The sequence below is a fragment of the Ailuropoda melanoleuca genome, chromosome 18 (genome assembly GCF_002007445.2).
Source record: "Ailuropoda melanoleuca isolate Jingjing chromosome 18, ASM200744v2, whole genome shotgun sequence".
NCBI lineage: Eukaryota > Metazoa > Chordata > Mammalia > Carnivora > Ursidae > Ailuropoda > Ailuropoda melanoleuca.
In genome coordinates, this window is record NC_048235.1 from 25,826,932 (window position 1) to 25,853,051 (window position 26,120).

The window sequence follows — 26,120 nt, forward strand, 5'->3', positions numbered from 1 at the left end:
AATTTATTTCGAAAGATGTTCCTCAATGGAGAATATGTGGATCTTTACTGGAAGTGCTTTCATTCACAGATTTATAGATGACACTTTGAGCTTAAGATCTTCAAGGGAAATTATTATTTTAGGAACAGAAAACACAACTTGCCAAAATAATATTGATAAAACTAAAGACAAACATAATTTTATATAACTTTTAAAAAGCTTAAATAATAAACTTAAAGAGGGAGAGACTATATTATTTTCATAAATGAACCAAACTTACAAAGTGTACTCATTTTATTAAAGGCTGGGTTTTTAAAATAATTTCATACAAAAAAAAACCTGATAAAATTTGTGAGAATGATTTTTTAGGTGGGACAAACATTATGGTGAACAATAATACATAAAACTGGTGGCTGTAAGGATAAAAATCAGAGATTTTTCACGTAGATTAAAAAGTAGATATTTTTCCAAAAGAAATTTATTCTTTTATCCTTTCATAAAATTAGAATTAATTTTTCTTTCAATTAACAGGCAAAATATCACCGCAGAAGTGAAGATATGCTAAGACATTCATAGACCTACCTACTCTCTCTCTCTCTCTTTTTGATGAAAGAAGACCTGAAATTATTTTGTAGCACATTTACTATTTGCCAGTTTTCATAAAATGGAATGCTGTAAAGGTAGTTACAAAAATATACAGTAGAAATATCTTTAGAAAGGTTGTGATTTAGTAAATACTGCATTTGTTCAAGACAGTCATGGAGCTGCAAGCCCAGTGCTCATATTGGCTCTGTTCTGTAAACTTTATTTTCTGATATTAGGAGTTTGACATGATTCAATAACTATTTGAGGCTAAATTACTACACCTACACTCTTTATAAAATAAAGAACCACAGCAGCATGGGAATGTCATTTCAGTCATGGGGCCCACTAGATTAGAGGGACAGGTTTGCTCATCCTCTGTTTGAGATCAATGATTGTTGCTTGAGAAGCTTTAATAGATTTATTTTGATCTTTTCTTTTTAGATTTAAGGTTACCCATAGGTTAGGCAAAATACCAAGATTAGAATGCAGATTTGCACACTGCCTTAATATTGACTTTATCTCTGGCTTGGGAGAAACAGACCTCTGCCCTCATGAGGATAGCTGCTTCACTTGTCCAAATGCTGTGATTCTTAGTGTTGCTGAAATTAAAAATCCAATAAGACCATGCCATTCTGGCATTTGGTATCAGTTTGTCCTGGAAAGTTCCAATTTTATTTTTGTCCATGTTTTCATACATGTGAAGTGGAAACTTTACTTAAATATCAGTATACACGAATGACCTTTTCAATGTCATTTGAGCAATAATAAAGGTTCTGAGGCATATTTGTTTCCATGCAAATGTTACCTCATGGTTCAAGTAGATAATAAAACCTTATTAATAAAACACTAAAATAAACAAAGGCACTCTATCGGCACATTTTTGGTTTTCTCAATGTACTAATTTCCATGTCTGATAGGTGTAGTTTTTGTAGATCCAACATAAACTTGCTTGTGGAAGTGAGGCCAACTGGATTTAAATTCCCAAAGACACCACAAATTTGGGGGCACAAATGAAATAACGACATAAACACGTAGTAAAATCAACCCTGGGTTGATCGAAGGGCCCAGTAGAACCAATCTGCTTTCTGAAAAATAATTAAGAATCCAAACTAATCACACATAGAAACCAGTTTATTAGATTGTCAGTGATACTTTGAGACAAATTCAAGTTATTTCATTTTACTTTATATAAACAGAGGAAGGGAGGAAAGTTTTAAACTTCAAGCTTTGTCCAGCATGTGTGCAGTTAGCATCCACAAAAGCACCATTGGATATGGAAGAATTAGCACCACAGAATTTTAGGACCTAACTGTTAACATGCATCACTGGAAAACTTGGAACATAAAAACTGAACTAGTACGCGGTATGGTCTATTATAAACAATACAAGGCAATTTATGATTTGTTTTCATACAGTACAATACAATCACCAATCAATGAGAACCTTTAAGTACAACACAGGACAAAAACACTTTGTACCCTGTTAACACTAAAACAGTTACAGAGTTAAAAACATGTTTCTTGTGAGAGGCAGTGGGTTGAGACTATCCCTCCTCCTCTTTTGAAATTGAGTTATATAGTTACATGATCTCTTAAGAAAGTATTTTCAAATCTCTGTCTCTCTACCTCAGCTCTGACAAATTTTTTTTTTTTTTTTTTTTTTGAAAACGGAAAAGGCTCCATGAATTACACCCAAAACAAACCCAAACCAAAACCTGGTAAGAGTCAAGAAGTACTCCAGTGTGGTGGAAGATACTCCACTTAAGATCAGTATGAAAATGATGCCAATGGTGTTGACACTTGTCTTCCCTTCGGTGCAGGAATGTCAAGTACAGAAGCCTTGCATTCACGATGAACTTCGGTTCATTTCGTTCACACAATGCCTTTATTCTGAAGTGTAACATAAGACACTTATGCCTTATTCCTCAACTGTTTTTGTAGTGTCATAGGGCTGTTCCTTATGCTGGATTTGACAACAGTGAAAAGGGTTGGTATTCTCTCTGGATTTAGAGAAATTTGAGCTAAAGAAAAAATATTAATTTAAATTTAGCACATATGAAATTTTAAAGGGAGTTTCACTATTTTCACAGTACAAACCCATAACGAATACCATTGAAAACCTTTCTGTTAGAAAGCATGTAACAAACCCTCAATTTTAAGTTGTGTGGAAGCCAATTTTGGCATATTAGAAGATACTGTATAAGAAATGTGCAGTAGGAATAGATAGATACAGGTATATTCAGATCTCAATGCATTGATGCCAAGGAAAATATATTTTTTACTCACCAAGAGAAGAATATACCTTGAAGCATCTATGCAGACACATGAATCAATCATGTATCTGCCCAACTTCTAATTCTGGAATAGTGATAACAGGGTCATTTAAGAAAAAGTACTCAATTACAGTATGGAAGCAATTTTATGTTGTATATATTCAACAGCAAAACATTTTTGAAAATAGAATTATTATTATACGGTAAGTTTACAATTCACCATTTCTATACTTGTAATACATGCGTTTATTTGTTTTCCCAGTTTTTAAAAAAAAATCCCACCAGGACCAACATCTTTCAGAACAACAGTCTAACATGAAACAAAACCTCTAAGGAAAATATTTAGCATCACAGAGATTTGAGAAAAGTCTGTTACTCAGCATCACAAAATACTCATTAGATCTACATTTAAGATTGTTCATGCCATGACATTAACACACCTTTGGGTTAATATGTCTTATTTAAAAAGGATACCAAGATACAAACTAAAGAACTGACATGGAATTTATTTTTAGTTTCTCCTTGATAAGAGTAGACTGCTAATAAACTTGACTCCTGTCTGTACTAGGTGATGATAACGGCGTCTATCAAGCAGCATTTACATTTAGTAAAACATTTAAAACTACTGATAGAAAAATGGCCACCACAGAGAAAGAACGAAAGATAAGTGTAATTATTGACCAATGATTTTTTTTATGAAGTGAACTGCCCCCAAACAAAAAAGAAAGCAAAGTTTGTTTGCTGTGAAATATTTTTTGGTTAATAAATATTCTTGGATAAAAGTTAGCCTATGTTTTATAAATGTCAGAAAGATGTAAAGATGAACTTCAGAAAAAAGTTAACTTTTGAAAAAAAAATGATCCTATGCCTTTTCTTCTGAACCAAATCCCTTGTATAAATCAACTTTTAATTTTCTGAAGAGGGTACAGCAGCTGCACGTCCACATTATTGATTTAAATTTGATAATTTGCCAGGCAGGGCTGACTTGAACAAAGAAGAAACAAAACTCATTTCTTAACGTTTTAGGGTTACATTAAAAAAAACCCAAATAAAGAAAATTGAGTTATGATGGGCTGGCTTAATGCTTTTGATTGCCCTTATATTTGACCAACATTTCAACACAAGGTAGAACCAATTAAAGATAAGATTTAAAAAATAAAAGCTGTCTAAAAATTGTTCAATGAAAAAGCCTTCAGATTTTACACTTTAACCTCAACTGATTGTAGACTAACTTAGACTAACAGTTTTGCTGTTATCACACACACTTTTGTTACTCTAGAGTTTTATTTCTGAATTGTTCATTGGTTCTATCATGTAACACAATTTTCTAGTAAGTTAAAATAGTTTGAATTATTATATTATAAGAAGCTTTAGAAAAACACATAAGTAGGATAAATTTATAAAAGGATAAAGAATATTTTATGGGATTTTAGACAATTTCTATACAGACAAATAGCTATTTCAAGGTAATAAAGTGCCTTCATTTCTAGGTAATTAATTTTTCACTAAAATATTTTAAGGCTTTATAAGAAACTTAACATTATCAGAAGTGTGATAGTATATAGGGTTATGCTATTAATTAGCATTCTTTCATAGGTCTTATTTCATTTAATCTTTTAATTCATATTAGGTGCTTTTTAATAATCAGCAGCTTAAAATTCATAAATTTGAATTGTAAATTCTGAATTCATTTTGCGAGGAAAAAGAAAGATGTATAATTTCTAAATGCTGGAATTTGTACTCAAGACTCGCATGTGGCATGTGAACAATCTAGTTTACGTCATAATACACAACAGCCAATGCTCTCAAAAAATTCAACAGAATATTTATCCCATGGCAAACAGGGCCATCATTTCATTCATCCATATATTCTGTTGTCTCTACATTGAAATGATTGAACAGCCTTAGTGAAAAAGGCTGGAGAAAATCTAAGATAAATTCTTCAAATACAGGCACAATGAGTATTTTTTTTATTGCAATAGCTTATGCATAATCTGTACTGATGCCAACATCCAATGTTAAAGCATTTATATTTGTTTTCAGTTTGCTTCTACTACCCATGGGTGTATCACAGTAAAATACTGGAAACCTAACAGAAGTGTATACAATAGCCATAATCATGCAGAATTCTATTTCTTCTTGTCATTTCTCTTTGGAATATATGAGGGTATTTTAAGCAATGCTGTGTAGTTAGTTATGTTGGCAGCCCCAGATCTGAAGATAAATTATGACTATATGGACATCAGCTTACTCAATTGATTATAACCAATACAAACTAATTAAAATGTTTGAATATTCTTTTTCGGGAGATTTTTAATCTATTTTTATCGGAAGATTACTGAAGTCAGGCACCAGATTAAACATCCATGATCCTAAAATGCTTATCTAACTACCACTGGATTAATTTAAAATCTTCCTTAAATTAAAGGTTTTTGAGGTTAGGAGGGAGGAGGAAAGTTAAACTCATTGCAAAGAATGGTTTAAACGAAATATTCCACATAATTAGAGAAACAGGAACCACCGGTAGGAAAAAGTGCCAGTCTTAAAATTGGGTTTGGTTTTCAATCTAAAGCCTAGTAAGAGTAATTCCTGGCGATTAAAAAAAAAATCAAAATGGCATAAACCTTTATAATTGCACATTCCTTTACCAAAGTGCCACAAGTTACCAAAAAATCTTTTTAAATGCATATGATGCTACATTTCAAAATCTAAGTACACATTAAGTTTTACCTTTTTCATAATAGTATAGTATAGATAGTTTCACAAACTTATCACAAATATAACCGGGAAGATGAGTTACAACTTTCTAAAAACAGGATAGTGTTTTTTAAAAAATAACTATTAGAACCTTTATTATGTTGAAGATTCAAACCCAAGTATAGCCAAAGCATTCCCATAATATCCAAAAACATCATGAGAATTTATTTAGGCAAATTTTAGCAGTACTCTGCCATGCAATGCACAGACACCATAGCGTTTTTCTTTTTTTAACACTGGTTTAGTTATCCTGTTTTAATCTGACTACATATTATACTTACTTTCTTTAATCACTGAACTGACAATATACAGCATAACGGAGTTTTGAAAACAGCATTAAACACTGAGGTTTCTAGCCTTAATTGCTCATTCCTATTAAGCACAGCGAAAAGGTCTGATGCATGGATTAATTTTCATGCTTCTATCTCTTTATTCTAAATGAAAATGTATTGAGATAATACGATAAGGACAAAAGGATGTTAGAGACCAAAACACTGATATATGGAACAAAAAAATAATAAGCAACTGTATGGAAATCTTCCATATCATTAAATTTGTTAAATCAGGGGAAGACAGTAAAAAATAAGATCTCTTTACCAAGTAATAATTATATTAATATGCTTTTAAAAAAATCAGTGGCATGCATATAAGTTTAAATTTTTAGTATTTTTATTTTTTGAATGTTAGGAAGTTAAACTACAGAGGTATGTCATTATAAACTGAGACCGAAAAAATTATATTATTCAGAGGAAAAAAAGAGAAGAGATCACGATTCTCAATGACAGGTCATCTGCCTTGTGTTATGCCACAGGCTAAACATTGTGGTGTAGCGCTGCATTTAATTAGGGTGAAAATGTTGGCAAAAATATAAAAATGCTAATAATAAAATTAAGATTAGTTTGCAGTCAAGGAACATTAAACGACTATCAAAAAAGAACCCCTTCTTCCTCGTACAGTTTGAGAATTTCAATGTTCAGTGTAAGAATGTAACCATATAAAAGCATATGAAAGAAATGCCCAATTCGAGAAATTCTTCATCTTCTGAGGATGGAGAATGGGACATAAATTGGTATCCTAATCCTTTAAAAGAATTAACAAACTTTAAAAACATCGGTAAAATCAGAAAAAATCGTTCATGATAAATCACTGATGACGACACCCCCAAGCCCAATATACTGATGTTAATCACAGAAAGGTAGATATTCATTCTATATAATTCAACGAACCTTCTTGTAGTTTCTGAATATGAAAATATAACTGCTTGTTCAATCTTGGGTAGTGGCAAGCGTTTAAAAATTGTTGAAGAAATACTTCAAATAAACATCGAAATGCAGAAGATCCTTAATAGAAGCTGTAGGCATGTGGAAACCCCATACTCTCTGTGAGATTCCAGCTGTATTTAGTTCCTGCATTACCCAAAGTAATACAAATTGCATAAACCCTCTTGCCAATACACAGATGTTTTCCTGTCTTCGCAAAACCTAGACAATTGCATTTACCTAACTTAGCTTTTCCCTGGTAGCGGTCCTACAGTGATGACATATATAGTGGACATACCTATAAAACCATTCCTACCATATAATTTAATCTTGTTTTCTATTATTCAGCTCTTCTATAGCATTTTTCATTTCCAAAATGCCGCACAACTAATTATAATAGTTATTTCTCGTTTCACAAGGAGGGCAAAGTTAATAAATGGCTTGTGAGATGGTGGAACCATACAGGGTTTTCAAGATCCTATCTTTTTCTGTAGGCGGTCTTATTTAGCATTGCCCTCTGCTATGTGTCTATACCGTATGTATACCCCTTGGGGTCAAAGACTCGCTCTTGTTGTCTGCTGCATACCCAGACCTATCAGAATGTTTAGTTTGTGCTGTATGCAAAATAAAATACCTGTTGATTTGACGAATGAGAAATAGGACTGAGAAAATAAAACAAAGAACCCCCACATATTGCCCCTCACCCTCGACTTCCAAGTGAAAAGCCATGCTTACCCGCTCTTGCTTCTCCACTACAACAACATAAGTGGTGTTACTCTTCTTCCATAATAGGGTTGTCTTACTCACTCTTAAATCTTGATGGCCAAGACCCTATGGTATGTGTCCTCCAGAGTACTCGCGACTCAACTATTACTACAACTACTCCTAAAACTGCATTATTCACCTTTCCTTTGGCCAAGTATTTAAGTTAAAAGTTATGTTTCTGCACACAGTAGACTATTCTTAGGCTAATTCAGCCTTAAAGAATCATGAAAATCCTCACAGCTGTAATCATTAGCATGAATATGGAGAATATCAGAAGGGACTGAAAAGACAGACATATACAACAAAAAGAATTGGGGACTAGAGGTCCTTTAATTTTCTGGAAAATAGTGCAGGAAAGCTAAGATCCTTGAGAAGATAGTGATTTTAGTGAACAAGGTTAATGTCAAGTTTAAACTAGATGATGATGAAAAAAAGCCTTTTCCAGCTCTAAAATTCTATGTTGTGCTGACTGGTTCCTCTTCTGGTAAGATGAGAATCTACACAGTATTCAAAGTATATTTTATTTTTTTAAAAATACAGGATAAACTTGAAAAGTTTGATGTTTTGGAACTCTTGAGCAACTGAATATTAAAAGTTTTCTTTAAACCACCCTTACTCCTTCTTTCGCAACAAAACCATATAAAGCCTTTTAAATCCTGAATAAAATATATTTAAATGATGTCAATATAGTGTGGATATTACAGCAAAATTAGCAGTGAGGAGTTTGCTCCTACTCCTGCTACTTTGCATGAACCTGTCCCCTAAAGAAGTCTTAAGTACAATTAAGTACAATTCATGACCTCATTTCCGACTTCAAAGAGAGAAGGTGAAATTATTTCTTATAAAATTAGAGTTATCGTTTTAAATCACAGCAGTGGAGGGGCGCCTGGGTGGCACAGCGGTTAAGCGTCTGCCTTCGGCTCAGGGCGTGATCCCGACGTTACGGGATCCGAGCCCCACATCAGGCTCCTCTACTATGAGCCTGCTTCTTCCTCTCCCACTCCCCCTGCTTGTGTTCCCTCTCTCGCTAGCTGTCTCTATCTCTGTCAAATAAATAAATAAAATCTTTAAAAAAAAAAATCACAGCAGTGGGAAAAAAAGGCGATATTAAGTTTGAATCTCTAAATTACTCTATATGTTTTATTTATTTTTTATTTATTTATTTTTAAAGATTTTATTTATTTATTTGACAGAGATAGAGACAGCCAGTGAGAGAGGGAACACAAGCAGGGGGAGTGGGAGAGGAAGAAGCAGGCTCATGGTAGAGGAGCCTGATGTGGGGCTCGATCCCATAACGCCGGGATCACGCCCTGAGCCGAAGGCAGATGCTTAACCGCTGTGCCACCCAGGCGCCCCTACTCTATATGTTTTAAAAACAGGACTATGAAATTTGAACATTTTGACTGAGAGGCAACAAAAACAATACTAATTCCAAAACTAGGAAGCAGAATCTAATTTTTACTTGGGGCTTTTCTCTTTTCTTTTTCTTTTTGATAAGTCTAGCTGGGGGTTTATTGATCTTACTAATTCTTTCAAAGAACCAGCTCCTAGTTTCGTTGATCTGTTCTACTGGCTTTTTTTCCCTCCCCGTGTCATTGATTTCTGCTCTAATCTTTATTATTTCTCTTCTCCTGATGGATTTAGGCTGTATTTGCTGTTCTTTTTCCAGCTCCTTCAGGTGTAAGGTTAGATTGTGTACTTGAGGCTTTTCTTGTTTCTTGAGAAAAATCTAATTTTTATTAGCCAGAACCCTAAATACGTGGGAGGAGGAAAGATGATTTACTATCAGCTTTAATTTTTGCTAAGCTAGGACTTCTCAAAACCCTTCAAGCAGAGTGTACTCCCTGGGAAATCGGGTTTATAATTCTTTATTTCACAACCTAAGACCTCTTTACCCTCCTAACATTAAACTGATATCATTACTCATGCTCAAATGGGAACAAGGGCCATATTCTCCTTTTTCCACATGGCAACAAACATTGTTGGCAGTTAATTAAAATTAATTACTCCAACTAAAATGATGATGAACTGCTGAGAGAATTCACGCATACTGCTCGAAAGTAGTTAATCATCTTTATAGTTTAGAGCATAGATCCTGGAGGCTTGGTATGATAGCACTGCAAGTCCTCCGTGTAGGTTACATTATACTAATGAGGTTCTCTTGACGATGCAAATGAAACTGCTTTTTTATGTGACTTAAGCCAAATTCTACACTAAAGTAGAATGTTAAAGGGAAGTATCATTTCAACATTTTTAGAGTTATTAGACGGAAATATGAATGTGGTAAAATAATTTAGGAACCATAACAGAAAAATAAGTATGAGAGGGGAGAAGGAAGTTGTCTTTAGTGGAAGGCAGGAAGAAATGAGGAAATCAGCAGATGAGAGGGATTCACAGAATGGGGATAATCTGAAACTTTATTAATGTTATCGCATTTAATCTGGCAAAACTTCTTATTCGTTAGAGTGCCTTTTTCCATAGGACCGATACAAGCACCTTAGTACTTTATGGTTATTTTTCCCCTTGCGGAATAGTTGTATAAACACTGAAGATGATACGCTAACAACCCATAAAGTGAAGAAAGTGCTTGTTGTGTGTGCTGTTGATATGTGTGACTTAATGTTTTGGGATCTCTTTGTGGTTTTGCAGCTTCTGATTAAGAGTCTTAAAGGTGGGGGCACCTGGGTGGCACAGCGGTTAAGCGTCTGCCTTCTGCTCAGGGCGTGATCCCGGCATTATGGGATCGAGCCCCACATCAGGCTCCTCGGCTATGAGCCTGCTTCTTCCTCTTCCACTCCCCGTGCTTGTGTTCCCTCTCTCGCTGGCTGTCTCTATCTCTGTTGAATAAATAAAAAAAATCTTTAAAAAAAAAAAAAGAGTCTTAAAGGTGGACATGGTACAGATTGGGATGGACTAGCCGAGGGCCAGCTCAATCCTTGCCTTTACGTAGTTATGTCAAAATTCAGACTCCTTTTTGGTCAGAACAAAATTCTCTTGAAAGAGACAACAGCAGACAGTAACAATTCACCCTTTTGATCTGCTGGTACACAATTTACTATGACTCCTGAGTCACAGTATAATCTTCACTTAAATTTATTACTGCTCCCAAATCCCAATGAATCTTTGCTTAAAATGGCATTTTTTAGGGAAATTCAATTAGAACTTTCAAAAAAAAAAAAAAACCCAAAATGCAATCTGAATGTTGGTTTCATTGTATCTACTCTCCTTCCATTTGTATAAATTATGGATCAAAGTGAGTTTGTAATAATAATACCGAGCTCATAAGGTCTATGTTATACAATTTTAAGAGTGCATAAAAGCTACTGAGCCATCACCATATTGATAAACAATGAAGGCATTCCTTCCAGCATGCTTTGATTATGGAGATATCTTAAGAAGTATCTCCTCGCCTGGAATTATTTTTCACATTTGCTTTCTGAGGTCAAAGCAGACATACAAAGGGAAGGAAACAATACAGTAGCACTGCCATTGCAACTGGTGAGGTGCAGTTGCCCAGTAACTTTGTTGTTAATAGAATCTTCCAGAACAGTACCTCTTGATGCATCCAACAGTAATTAAGGTGGGAGGGTCATCTGAATGTTAGGAATACTGTCATTTAATATTAATATGAGAGGGTATTTTGTCCCCTCCATTCTTACTGCAGTTTTGCTGCCCTGAATTTAACAATAGTTGTGTGTCATTTAAGATGCTCATTGAAGATCTAATTATTTCTTGCCTGTTTTTTTTAAAAAAGTATTATCCATGGTAGAAACTATTCACTGATGAGCTCAACAACATAGATGATCTCAAAAATATTATGCTGAGTGAAAGAAGCCAAAACCCAAAAATACATGTTCATTTATTTACAATTCTGGAATAGACAAAAGTAACCTGTAGTCATAGAAATCAGATCAGTGATTGCTTTGGAAGTCTGGATTGGGGAAAGAGTGGGGCTGTTGACAGGAAAGGGATACACAGACATTTTCTGGAGTGACAAAAATGTTCTGTGTCTTGATATCCGTCAAAACTGATTGAATCATATATTAAGATTTGAGCATTTTACTGTATGTAAATTATACCTTAATATAAAATGTGAAAAAGCATTGCCACTAAATATAATGTTCTTGCTGAAGCATTAGAGTTGGGTGGCATTTTTCTTCTCATTTAAAAACTTATGCCTTCACACTGTCCCAGAAAAAGCAACATATCCTAGAATGGGATCCATGACCAATACCTTACAGAGAATGTGGATTTTATATCAGGGCACTGAACTAAACCAGGTTTTTTATTGCTGGATAAAAAGAAGACAAATTCTTTTATGGACCATACTAAAAGTAACAGCTCTAAGAAAGGATAGAAAACACCTTACATTTAAAAAATACCCTAGAACAGAAAAGGGGTTTTAAGTTCAATTTATCATTGTGAAAATACTAATTTATAAAGGCATGAAAAAATCAATAAAAAGCTTGGCTCAAACACTACTTAAAAGTGATCATAGCAGCAAATGGCTAACAGACACATGAAAAAATGTTCAAAATCATTAGCCATCAGGGAAATTCAAATCAAAACCACCTTGAGATACCACCTTACACCAGTTAGAATGGTAAAAATTGACAAGGCAGGAAACAACAAATGTTGGAGAGGATGTGGAGAAAGGGGATCCCTCTTACACTGTTGTTGGGAATGCAAGTTGGTACAGCCACTTTGGAAAACTGTGTGCAAGTCCCTTAAAAAGTTAAAAATTGAGCTACCCTATGATCCAGCAATTGCACTACTGGGTATTTACCCCAAAGATACAGATGTAGTGAAGAGAAGGGCCATATGCACCCCAATGTTCATTGCAGCATTATCCACAATAGCTAAATTGTGGAAGGAACCAAGATGCTCTTCAACAGATGACTGGATTAAGAAGATGTGGTCCATATATACAATGGAATATTATTCAGCTATCAAAAAGAACGATTTCTCAACATTTGCTGCAACATGGACGGGATTGGAGGAGATAATGCTAAGTGAAATAAGTCAAGCAGAGAGACAATTATCATATGGTTTCACTCATTTATGGAACATAAGAAATAGGAAGATCAGTAGGAGAAGGAAGGGAAGAAGGAAGGGGGGGTAAACAGAAGGGGGAATGAACCATGAGAGACTGTGGAACATTGCATCAAAAACTGGGGATGTACTGTATAGTGACTAATATAACAAAATAAAAATTATTAAATAAAAAAAAAAGTGATCATAGGGGGACACCTGGGTGGCTCAGTTGGTTGAGCATCTGCCTTTGGCTCAAGTCATGATCCCAGGGCCCTGGGATAGAGTCCTGCATCTGGCTCTCTTCTCAGTGAGGAGCCTGCTTCTCCCTCTGCCTACCACTCTCCCTGCTTGTTCTTTCTCTCTCTGACAAATAAGCACAATCTTAAAAAAAACAAAAGTGATCATGGCAATATGACCTTCACTCTTTTTTTGCTTCCCCAAGGCTGAGTGAACACAGGTGGAGCAGTCGTAAACCACTGGTATCTAAAGGAGACTGAGGAACTTAAAACATTTAGGTGGAAGAGAAGCAAGATTTTACTCATGCTACTTTGGTGTATATTCAAGTGTATATACTGAATATCACATTTTAAAACCATTTTGAACGCCAGTGTTTAGGGCCTAATTTATGATTACCTCGCCACTTCAAATCTAAGGGGCCATGTATTCATCAACTTTAAAGAGGTTATAATCAGAATCAAAATAACCACTGAATTCCCAATTTCCTGCAGAAATAACCTTATTACACTATCTGACAGCTCTAAAAATAAATAAGTGGAAAAATTCTATTAGTTCTGAGAAGAAAGTAGTAATACCCTGAATAGAATTTATCTATAAGTAATGCCAAGTATTCATGGGCAAAGTTAAAACTGTAATCAAAAGCCAGATAATTATTTATCCAATTTATTTCTTTTTTAATTCCAATTCAAGCCCGCCAAGGGTTTATGTTGTTTTAAAACCACACGTCATACAGTGACATCTAAAATACATAATTTTACTACTCATCATGATCTCCACCTGAAATTAGATATAAAAAAATAAAAAAAGTAACAAATTTCCCTAGCATAATGGCTGGCCTCTGAGCGGAACTCAGTAAGTGTTTGTTGAATAAATGAATGAATGCTTTCCTTTCCCTTGATTACCATTTCTTACCTCACGTAGTGGCTTCTTACTGCACATTAAAAATTCAGTATGATTGAAAAGGAAAAGCATAGACATTTACTTAGTAAAAGAAAGCAATGTTCTGAAACCCCTAAACCACGTGTCATTATTGCTGCTACTGCTTTTGTTGACATAAAAATCACATAAATATAAATCAACACAATTGTGAAAGCACAACAAACTGATAGAAGATAATCTAGATTTTTAGCTATAAAATTTTCCTGTAAAAACTCAGTTAAAGGGGCACCTGGGTGGCTCAGTCATTAGGGGTCTGCCTTCAGCTCAGGTTATGATCCCCGGGGTCCTGGGATTGAGCCCCCAGTGGGGCTCCCTGCTCAGCGGGGAGTCTGCTTCTCCCTCTCCCTCTGCCCCTCCCCCTGCTCGTGCTTTCTCTCTCTCTCTCACTCTCAAATAAATAAAATCTTAAAAAAATAAAAAAATTAAAACTCAATTAAGGGTGCCTGGGTGGCTCAGTCGTTTGAGCGTCGGACTCTTGATTTTTGCTTATGTCATGATCTCAGGGTCGCAAGATTGACCCTCTGATTGACTGGGCTCCATGCTCAGCATGGAGTCTGCTTGTCCTTCTCCCTCTGTTTCTTCCTCCCCACCCCCAAATAAATAAATAAATAAATAAAATCTTAAAAAAAAAACCCAACTCAATTAATGACACTAAAGGACATTGTCTGCTTCGCTAGGGTGAACAATAAAAACCTCCGTCATTAATAGAATGGGTAGTTGTGAAATGTTTCATGTAAACATCTCTGATGTAGAGATCTAAAAGTTCGTAAGTACCAAAGATAAACAGAATATCAAGTGCTAGAAGATAGAAAAAAAAATACAGCTCGAGATTATATGAAATGAGAAAAAGCTCAGAATCGAGATGATGGTCTGCAGGGACTGCTTTATGACAGTCACTGGGACCAGTAACTAAATTCACCATCCTGAAGCCAGGGGTGAAAGTATGTATTTACCACCAAAAAGCTATTTTTCAGTCAAAAATGACCTACCACCATAATCTTACAATGCTTTCAACTTTAAACGAGTGTGAAAACTGTTCCGGCTGACAGAAGAAAACAAATACCCTGAATAAAGCCCACATACTACCTCCCACTGATTTTCAAGCAAAGCAGCACAGAAGTAGAAATTGAGTAGCAGAAGGACCACTTCCTGAAACCGTGTTCAAGTTCTGAAATGACTGGTTAGATGATTATGGATAAGTCACATGCTATCTTTAATATTTTTCCTATCTGTTAAAAAATGAGGGTGTTCAATGACTCCAAAGACCCCTTTGGGCAAAAAAAATTAAAGTTGATGGCAGATTTAGACAAGAGAATCTTATGTTGTCAAGGCACGAAGTAAAACTGGTGAATATAATCCTTTTAGTAGTGGGGTCATTGATCCCCACATTATGCAAACTGTCTAACGATCATCTTTTTAAAAAAGGAAACGAAGAGGTTCGGATTCCCTCCAGCAAACAGCTATGCTTTGATATTTCCCAGTCTGTGCGTAGTTTATGCATTTTCTTAATGGTGTCTTTTGATAAACAGAACACTTTAATTTTGATGAAGTGTCTAATTTTTATTTTTTTCTTTTTTAAAGTTAGTGCCTTTTGTTTCCTGTCCAAGAAATTTCTGCCACAGAGTTGTGTACTTTTATATTTGACTGACAATAGCTTCAAGAGATTATAACTAGCCCAACTCCCTGGCTACTGCTACCTGAAAGTTCTTGTGGCAAAAGGAGGCTCCCTTCCAATTTTGCTATACTTTCTGGGGAACTGTTCATGTTATGGGTCAGGAAGAATTAATAAGGATGTTATTAGTATTTATTAAATGCTTATTATGAGATAGAAACTTTGCTAACAGCTTCATGTATCTTAATACATTTAATTTTTTTTTTTTTTAAAGAGAATCCTGGTTGAGTACAGCTTCTGTGAGGGCAAGAAATCTTACCTGTTTTGTCTTCTGGATGAAGATAATTGTCCCAGAAAGAGTAATTAATAGGTATAAACTGAATGCTGATTGAATAAATTCTCACAATAACTCTATAAAGTTATATAATTTGCCCACTATTCACAATAGTGACAGAATTTGGACTTGAACCCAGGACTGGCTGACACCAAAGTCTGTGTTCTTTATAATTCTGTACTAAGGTCTCTAAGATTATGTGATAACTCTGGGGGAACCCAGAACCTAAAGATACAGTTGAAATTACTGCTCTTACTGAAGGGGGTGGAGGGAATGTTTTAAAGTTATTGTTGTTTTATTCCTCTCATAGCAAAAAGCAAATGTGGAACTTCTACTAATCTCCCCCACTTTTTTCAACGACTTATTTTTTTGAGAGAGAGAGAGAGCACAAGTGGGGGTAGGGGTAGAGGGAATCTCAAGCAGACTCTGCGGTGAGCTCGGAGCCCAACACAGAGCTCCATCCTATGAGCCATGAGATCAGGACCCAAGCTGAAGCCGAGAGTCTGTCCTAGGTTCAACCAACGGAGCCACCCAGATGCCCCTCTTTTTTTTTTTTTTTTTTTTAAAGTAGGCTCCACACCCAGCATGGAGCTCCAGGCAGGGCTTGAATTCATGGCCCTGAGATGAAGCCCTGAGCTGAGATCAAGAGTCAGAGGCTTAACCGACTGAGACACCTAGGTGTCCCTAAGCTCCTTCTTGATAATCCTAGCCATATTGATCTTTTTATATTTATAACTTTGCGATGATTTGTGCAGATTGAGCTAATATGAAACTTTTATGGCCTTGGATATACAGGGCCAGAAAAATTCAATCTGCATGTGAAATTTAAATTTCAGCCTGCTAACTCCTCAGTGATGCTGCAAAACCATTGTTAACTGGGAATGCCAGGAGCAAGGTTGTTTATTTAATGAAATTTCTAGTGAACAGATCTTTAACTACAATACTTTTAATCCTATTGAAATTGAATCCTATTGAATATTGAATGCATACAACATAGAGAGCACAATTAAATTTTGTATGAATGAGAATACTTCAATGCTCTAGAAATTCACTGTTAACAACTATAATCACTGCAGGGACATCAAACAACAACAACAAAACAAAACTATAAGCATGATATAATGATGTAAATGAAGAATAAATAAGTTCTTGAGTTAATTTCATATAAACTTAGAACATCCCTTTCAAATAGGTTTTGAAAAAACCTGCTTCCAACTTATTATGTGGTCATTTATCTCTTGCTCATAAGAGTTTAGGAAAAAAATTCTCTAGTTGGTTTTTAATTATTAACTGAACTGACTGTGAAAATGAAGTATTTTTATTTCTTAAATTCTCTATATAACACTTTTTGAAGGCTATACTGCAATGCAAGTGCTGTGACAAGACTTCTGATGACAGGACAGCAAGGGATCTGTATTCTAGTCATTAGGATCAAGTTCTGGAAGGTTCACTAAGGTGGGAGCTCAGGAAATAGACTAAAGAACAGAGCTGGCCAAAGACTCAATAAGTAGAGGAAAAAAGACTGAATCTAGAAAAATGATTTGTGTATATTGATTACCAAAATAATGATTTGATATGCCTTCTGCCAGGGCCAAAACCCACAGTATATTGAGTGCTGAACTGAGCCCAAAGATGTGATGAAAACAGGAAAATGCCTAGAATGCATTAAAAAAAACCCCACAAACTATTTAAATTGGCTCTAAAAACATGTGCTTAATTCATGGGACTAGAACAAGTAATTCTGAAATTTGTATGGAACCACAAAAGACTGAATAGCCAAAGCAATCTTGAGAAAGAAGAACAAAGCTGGAGGTATCACAATCCCAGATTTCAAGATATACTATAAAGCTGTAGTAATCAAAACAGTACGGTACTGGCACAAAAACAGACACATAGGTCAATAGAACAGAATAGAGAGCCCAGAAATAAACCCATGCTTTTATGATCAAGTAATCTACATCAAAGGAGACAGAAATATACAATGAGGAAAAGACAGTCTCTTCAATAAATGGTGTTGGGAAAACTGGACAGATATATACAAAAGAATGAAACTGGACCACTTTCTTACACCTTGTACAAAATGAACTCAAAATGGATTACAGACTTAAATGTAAGACCTGAACCATAAAATTCCTAGAAGAAAATACATGCAATACGCTTTGATGTTGGTCTAAGCAATATTTTTTTGGATATGTTCTTCTCACACAAGGGTAAAAAAGCAACGATAAATAATTTGAACTACATCAAACTAAAACACTTTTGCACGATGAAGGAAGCCACCACCAAAATGAAAAGACACGCTACTGAATGGGAGAAGATACTGGCAAATGATCTTCTGTGAAGGGGTTGATATCCAAAATATATGAAGAACTCATACAACTCAACAACAACAACAAAAAGAAACAATCTGATTAAAAAATGGGCAGAAGACCTGAACGTTTCTCTGAACAGGACAAATAAATGACAGGGACAAAACAGATGGATCTGGAGGGTATTATGGTAAGTGAAATAAGTCACAGAAAGATGAACACCATATGATTTCACTTATATGTGGCAACTAAAAAACAAATGAACGAACAATACAAAACAGAAACAGACTCATAGATACACATAGACTGGTGGTTGCCAGAGGGTAAGGGGGGAGGCAGGCTGATGGATGAAAAACATGAAGGGAATTAAGAGGTACAAACTTCCAGATATAAAATAAATGCATTATGGGGATGTGATATACAGTAAAGGGAATATAGTCAATAGTATTGTAATAACTTTGTATAGTGAGAGATGGTAACCAGACCTATTGTAGTGATCATTTTTTAATGTATAAAAACACTGAATCACTGTCTTGTACACCTGAAACTAAAATAATATTGTATGTTAATTATAATTTAAAAAGAAACTATTTAAATTATCTGTAAAAACATATACTTAATTTTACCAAATTTTGATTTCAAAGCTACAATGGAGCAGTGGGCTTCTTATAAACCTTGGTATTTTATTAGAGTGCTACATGACCTATGGTAAATCGTTTAACCTCCCTGGGCCTGTTTTCTTCCTCTGTTAAGTGAGGATAGAGATAATGAACAAAACCTATTTTTTTTTTTTTAAANCCTCCCTGGGCCTGTTTTCTTCCTCTGTTAAGTGAGGATAGAGATAATGAACAAAACCTATTTTTTTTTTTTAATTTTTAAGATTATTTATTTATTTATTTATTTGACAGAGATAGAGACAGCCAGCGAGAGAGGGAACACAAGCAGGGGGAGTGGGAGAGGAAGAAGCAGGCTCATAGCGGAGGAGCCTGATGTGGGGCTCGATCCCGTAACGCCGGGATCACACCCTGAGCCGAAGGCAGACGCTTAACCGCTGTGCCACCCAGGTGCCCCTGAACAAAATCTATTTTTATCAGAATGAAATGAGACACTATATGTGAAGGAACTTTGAAAAATATGTGAAATTATATGTAAATTATTAAAATTGAAATTTCATATTCTTTTACATTTAATTTGATTAGAAATTTCAGTTATGGAAAAACTTTCAGGACAAATGAATCTTTTGTATCAGCAACTAACTGAATTTATCCATTAATGGCCCTTCTTTGCAATGTATCTACAGAAAATGGTTACGGCTTCTGATTTACTAATACGGTACCAGTAGAATCAGACTCATTTCATTTGGCTAAGATATTGGTGAGATTTGTATTTGAGAACACTGATGGATTTCTGTAAATCCAGGTATATGGAGAGAAAAGGAGTTTGTGAAGATATTGTTATGTACGAAGAGAGTGAAATAAAATTAAAGTGAGGGTGAATACAGAAGCCTAGAGCAGGGAGGGCAAATACACAATATGATGTCACTACTCCTTGCCTTCCTCGACCTCTCCCCAAATCAATCCCCCATGCACACACAGAACCACAGAAGTCTTCTATGATGAGCCTGCATGAGGCTTCACAATCATCTCCAACTTAGAGTTTAGGAAATCATGACCACTTGAATACAGCAGTCACATGAAGATGTTCCATGAGATGAAACAGAATCATTATTTTCATCCTAGGACATCAAGAGAGATTTGGAATGGAGAAGACAGAACCAGTATTTAAAACAGTATTGTTTTAGCTTTCTAAATTTGCATCAATGAGATATATTTTGAGAATTATAACACATGTCGATAATTATATCATATTTAAATTAAACAATGTAGATAATGTAGATAATTAAATCGTATTTAAAGGATAAATTGTTAAGGGAAAATAACATTAGGCATTTTATAATCAATAGCTTCAAACACACTTCTCATATATACAAACACACAGCCTGGTACATGGCAGATAATCAGATGAATATCTGTTGAATGAAAAAATAACAGTTTGATTAGGTTCCAAAAGCTGCTTTGAATCAAGTTAACTTTGGACATGGCATACTTAATGGCAGTGGAGTATTTTTCTTTTGTAAATTATTTTACCTCTAGTCCGTAGCATAAGGCCTGGCATGGGGTGGCCACTCAGCGTTCACTGAGTGAATACAACAGGATCACTGATCGATCAAGCAAGGGAAAGAAGATTTCTGAAGTAAAATTTAGGATGTGCAGGAAACAAAAGATTCCACATTCTACTGCATCTTAATTTGTGAGTCAATCCTTGAAATAAAATGATCGCTTTCATTTCCACTTGGAGTCATTTTGATTTGTCTATAAAGTTCTGTAATCCTGAAGCAACAAGATTTCAAAGCAAAACAGGAATGGGAACCGTGGTGATTAAGTGAAGAGAGATGATGTAAGTAATCAGCACAGTGCTAGGTGTGGAGGGGAATAGAAAAGAGGAAGAAACAGTCTCTGGTTTTAAACATAATAAAAAAAGGGACTGTGCAAATGAGACAGAGGAAACAGTACACTGAAACACTTTTCTAAAGCAACCATCGCTAAGTGTGGATGCCGAAGAGGATAGGATGGTCAACAAATGTCAGAAGAAACCAAGAGCATCCAGAGAAAAATGAGGAAAGACCACAGAAGGAAGCCAAAGGTAACTGGCAGAGAAGTTTCACTGGCTCCAGGGATATAGATATTGAAAGGTTCCTATCATCTACTGTGATCCAATCTCCACAACTGAGGAATAAGCAAGAGGTTAAATGACTTGCCCCAGGCACAGGGTTGAAGCTTCCCACACGGTGCCATTACCCCTGTAGCACACCTGCTACACACCAGGAGGGAAAAGTCAAGACCTTAGAATTCTTAAAATTCCATAAATGCTTGAAACAATAGTCCGAATGCTACATAATACATTTGGGGGGGCTTATTAATTATAGCACAAATACAGTGAGTAATTTGGCATTCACATTCACTTTGTAGTTATTTTGGAACAAAATTAAGATGAATCGATTAGAATTAAATTATTGAAAATCTAATGTAAAAATCAAATTCTGTGTCTACCTAAGATTGATTTTTTCCCCCACATAAACTGTAAAAAATTTCCATCAAATAAAACATAGATCTTCGGTAATATTTCTGATGTCAGAAGCAAATCACTTTAATGGAAGGTATGCATGAATCCCAGCTTGGTATGTGATTAAGTGTAATATTTGGGTTTAAAAAAAAAAACATTTGAACAGCAAATGGTGATTAACAAACCAAATCGCACGTAGTAACCTGATGACTCAAAGGATTTCTTAAATAGGAGTACAGTTTAATAATACACGAAGAACAATAATGTAAACTAGCTTTAGTTATCATAAACCAAGTGGGCATTTTTTATTCTAAGTAAATTTAATATTATAATTGATATAGTACGTAATTGTCAAAAAAGGCTCAGAACTTGGGGAATTTTCAGCCTGAGGTTTTTACTATATTAGATGAAGAGTCTTACGGGCAAAATATTAGCGCCAAGCTTATGTTAGCGACTCTGGAGGAGAGGTTAAGGGCTGGGTGGCTGGCAGTGTGTGCCCTGAGGATTGCATGGCACTCAATGAATTTCTGTGGTTTAGGGGTGATAATGGTGAGCAATGAGGAAAGATCTTAAATAGTGACGGGGCACTGGAAAGGAAAAAGAGTAATTGCTTAGTATGTTACTGAACCGGATGCACCGCAACTCTATCACTAAATATTTTCTACTCAAAAATTGTTTCTCTTCTTGAGAAAACATCTCTAATTTTATAATGGAGATCAAAGGAATAATGAGATTCAATTGTAAGAATTTTCTTTGAAGTATATATATCAGTATGTTGCAGGAGATCATTAAAGAAATAGCTGGGTGCTACAAAAATTATGAAATTATTTAAAATTGTTCTAAATAAATAGCATTTGTCTGAAAAAGTAATATACATTCATATTATGAATTGTTAAATTCATAAAATGAAGATTCAGTTACCATTATCCGAGAATCACTGTCAACTAATTTTTGTGTTAGTTCCGAGATAATTTAGGCCAAGAAAAGGTACATTTTTCTATGTCAAAATCATAAACATAATACTCATAATTATAGCATTTCTGTTTATTTAGATGGATATTGCTTGTAGGATTTAATGCTTTATTAACTCCTTAAAAATAAAGCTTTATTAACTTCTTGGCAAAATTTTAATAACAGAGGCAGAGAAATTAAAAAAAAACTTTTGAAAAATAAGAGTATTAAGAATGTTTCTTGGGTTTGGGTTTTTCTTACTGCCAAAGATTTTAAAAAGAGCGTTTGAAACACTCCATTTGCAAAAATTTTATTTATTTACTCGACAGAGATAGAGACAGCCAGCGAGAGAGGGAACACAAGCAGGGGGAGTGGGAGAGGAAGAAGCAGGCTCTCAGCAGAGGAGCCTGATGTGGGGCTCGATCCCATAACGGCCGGGATCACGCCCTGAGCCGAAGGCAGACGCTTAACCACTGTGCCACCCAGGCGCCCCGAGAGAGAGAATCTTAAGCAGGCTCCAAGCCCAGGGCGGAGCCTGACATGGGGATCGATCTCACGACCCAGAGATCATGACCTGAGCTGAATCAAGAGTTGGACACTTAACCGACTGAGCCACCTAGGCATCCCCAAATTATATTTATAATAAAGCTGCTTAAAGGTAAAGTTTCATAGTGGACTTAGCAAAGATTTTGAAAGCATTTAGTGAACATTAACTCTGCCAAATTCCAGACAAATTTCAATTTCCAATCTACATAAGTAATGAAAAAACGATTCCAGAATGCACATAGGAAAACTCTACACAAATTCCATGATTTAAGCTTAACTGCCCTGGTAATTCTAACCTCAAACCTTAAACAAACAAACAAACAAACAAACAAACAAAAAGTATCCCTCTGGAATCCCCTAGGTCTCATGAGGAATAAAGGTTACCTTTCCTCGAGGAAAGCTTCCAGGACCAGATATAGTTCACTTGTAGCTCCCCAAAGATTATAAGGATCGCTTAATAAAAGCACAATTGCTTTGCAATTGTAAATCTTTTTTTGTTTTTGATTTTTTGAGTAGGCACCACACTCAGCGTGGAGCTCAATGTGGGGGTAGGGCTTGAAGTCATGACTCTGAGATCAAGAGTTGGAGGCTTAATCGACTGAGCCACGCAGGTGCCCTGCAAATGTAAATCTTTGTACAGGTGAGAATTATAACAACACCAGATGTAAGGATTATACTTGGAGGGCTGAGTAGCAATAACTATAAACCTATTATTGATAGGAGAAAGCAGATATCTTGTTTATTAAAAAAAAAAAAAGGTTGAGAAGAAAGTAGACTGGTGGTTGCCAAAGGATGGGGCAGAGGAATAGCTGGTTGTTCAATGGGCTTACAGTTTCAGTTTTGCAAGATTAAACAAGTTTTGGACGTTGGTTGTACAACAAGGTGAATATACTTCACACTAATGAACTGCCTATTTAGAAATGGTTAAGATAGTAAATTTTATGTGTTCTTTTTTTAACCACAATTAAAAAAAAAGAGAGTTGAATTAGACCAGAAGAGTGAGGTATTCAGCTTGACTAAGGATATTTTTTGTACTCGCAATAAATTGTGAGTTTATATCTTAAAAAAAAAAAAGAAAAGAAAAAATCAAATTGAGAAAACTCATTTGAGACTTAGAGAGTCAACTTGAGAGAAAATGGAAGACAAGTCACCTATGCATTTGACTCAGACTGGAAAGACAGAATATTTTCATTTTGAAATCCTGAATTTTGAAATGTAACCAATGGTTACAGGTCAAGTAGTTTGAATTTGAGCATAGGAGGTGGAGGAGAAACTACCATTCCCGGGGATCATTGCCCAGAAAGCTAGACAATATGATAGTACAAAGTCCTAGATTAAATACTTGGATTTATATATTTAGCCTCTCTCTGTTTCAAGTGAACCCTAGATATTACTTGTTGATAGGATAACCAAAAAAAATCATTTTGGCTGACAGTATTAAAATCTAAACAATTCCAGCTGGAAAGATGATACGGAAGAAAGAATGCAAGTCTAAGGCCACGACAAAGAATGGCTTCCATACCACTCAGAAAGAGCAAGACAAAAATGCCAATTTCTGAACCCCACTCCGGACCAACCAAGTCAGAATCTCTGGGGGTGGGGACCAGAACCTATATGTTTAATACGGTATGTACACGAATGTTTGAGAATGACCGGATTAAATTGTAAAGGGAGAAACCTCTGTCATTTTAATGGAGGTGAGAACTCATTAGAGGCAAATACACGGTTTAATGTTTAAGGGTATTCTTGATGACACCATCATGGTCATGACTCTTTGAGTTCCTTAGAGGCACATCAGAGAGTCTCTACTGTTTTAAAGGAGGGATTATTGGATTAATATAATCTCTTTGAAATATTAGAAGAGATATTCTTAAGTGAGTCAAATGGTAGTCTGTGTTGCAAGAACCAGCTGTCTGGCTAAGCTTGAAATTTTTAGAGCTATAATGAGAACTTTTATAGCTCTAAAGCAGGGATGACAAAGAGCAAATATTTGCATGATTGTTGTTCTTCTCTCTTTCCCTATAGATGCAGATTTCAAATTCTCAACATAGCACTTTAGGACAGCCAATCAATTGTATTAACAAACAAGATGAAACCAATTTGTCAGTACTTCTCTAGGGGCATGGAGGGGGTGTGTGGAGGCGGAAGATTGGGTTCTTTAAAATTTTACACACACACGCACGTGCACACACACGTGTAATGTCCGTGCAGAGTAAAATTCACTTAGCTAATTATTTAGAAATGTGTAATGCCGATACAGTTTATAGACTTTGGTGTAATATATTTTGACTTACTCAGCTCTCTCTCTAAAAGGTCTTATTATTTGCCCACCGAAATTTGGAAATGTTACAGTATTATGAGAAAGCACAAGATGCCTGAAAGAAGGACAAGAAAAAGTGGACCCTGCAAGTGAGAACTGAGTTTCTTGGTTCATACTAGATCCCTGAATTTAGATATATTGCCACAGCTACCCTTTTGCCCTATATAAACCCTTGAAACTCTACAGGAGAGAATCACATATATTATTTGCAGCAATAATCAACCTACTTGGAATCTTGTTCTCTAATACAGAAACCTTAAGATGAAATAGTGAACTATGTTGTTTCTTCCCATCTTAAATTAGTAGTGCAAGAAAAAACAGAGAAGGAAAATATTATTTTATTGCTTCAATCTTTAACCAAATTTAATGTAGATTTTTACAAAGAAAAACTTTGGTAATATCCAATGATTTGGTTTTCTAATTTACTCTACTATCACTTATGTCTTTCCAAATAAACCTGTAGCAGGTACTTTTGAAAGAGCAACATAAGTACTTTGTTCATTCTTTCATATGGTTGTTTCTGAAAATATGATTAAAAGTGAAAAACTTCTTATGAAAATCATAAAATGTAGACCTAATTTTGCAGGGCGAATCTCATGAAACCTATCTTAACTAATTCATTTAATTAGTACAACTCATAAATATTTGAAAATATCTCTTATGTTGTGTTGCAATAACAAGGGGTGGGAAGAAATGATTTTTTTCCCTAACGTGTTTTCAGAATAATACTAGAAAAATTGAAATCATACTTCTTTTTCCAACTTAATACATTAACAGAAGACCTGAATTCAAAAGTTCCAAGTATTCCCAAGAAATCCTGTCTCTCAGAGTTGAAAAGAACCTTCAAGGTAATAACAATCCATTTTTTAAAATTTATTAATTCCCTTTCACATCCTAAATTAAATGCCTGTCTATTCTCTGCCTTAAATGATTTCAGCAACAGGGAAGCGACACTACTTCTTAAAGTCTGCCCTCATGTTGAGCTGAAATTTCCTATAAATCTCCTATAACTCTCTATTCTGCCTGAAGTTTCCTCAGATTATAATTTTAAGACTTAAATTTTTTAAATCTGAAATTTAAATTGTATGTATAGTACAA

General features: G+C 35.2%; 1 protein-coding gene across 2 annotated transcripts in view; it reads right to left on the reverse strand.

Annotated features, from left to right (window-relative positions):
• Positions 1 to 531: 531 nt before the first annotated feature.
• The window catches only part of PURG (purine rich element binding protein G), a 38,521-nt gene continuing 12,932 nt past the window's right edge, over positions 532 to 26,120 (reverse strand). For both annotated transcript variants that reach the window (XM_019801345.2, XM_002920823.4), the window contains one exon: positions 532 to 2,584. In XM_019801345.2, the coding sequence (XP_019656904.1) occupies positions 2,570 to 2,584 (15 nt within the window). In that variant the 3' untranslated portion in view covers positions 532 to 2,569. The remainder of the gene's footprint in view (positions 2,585 to 26,120) is intronic.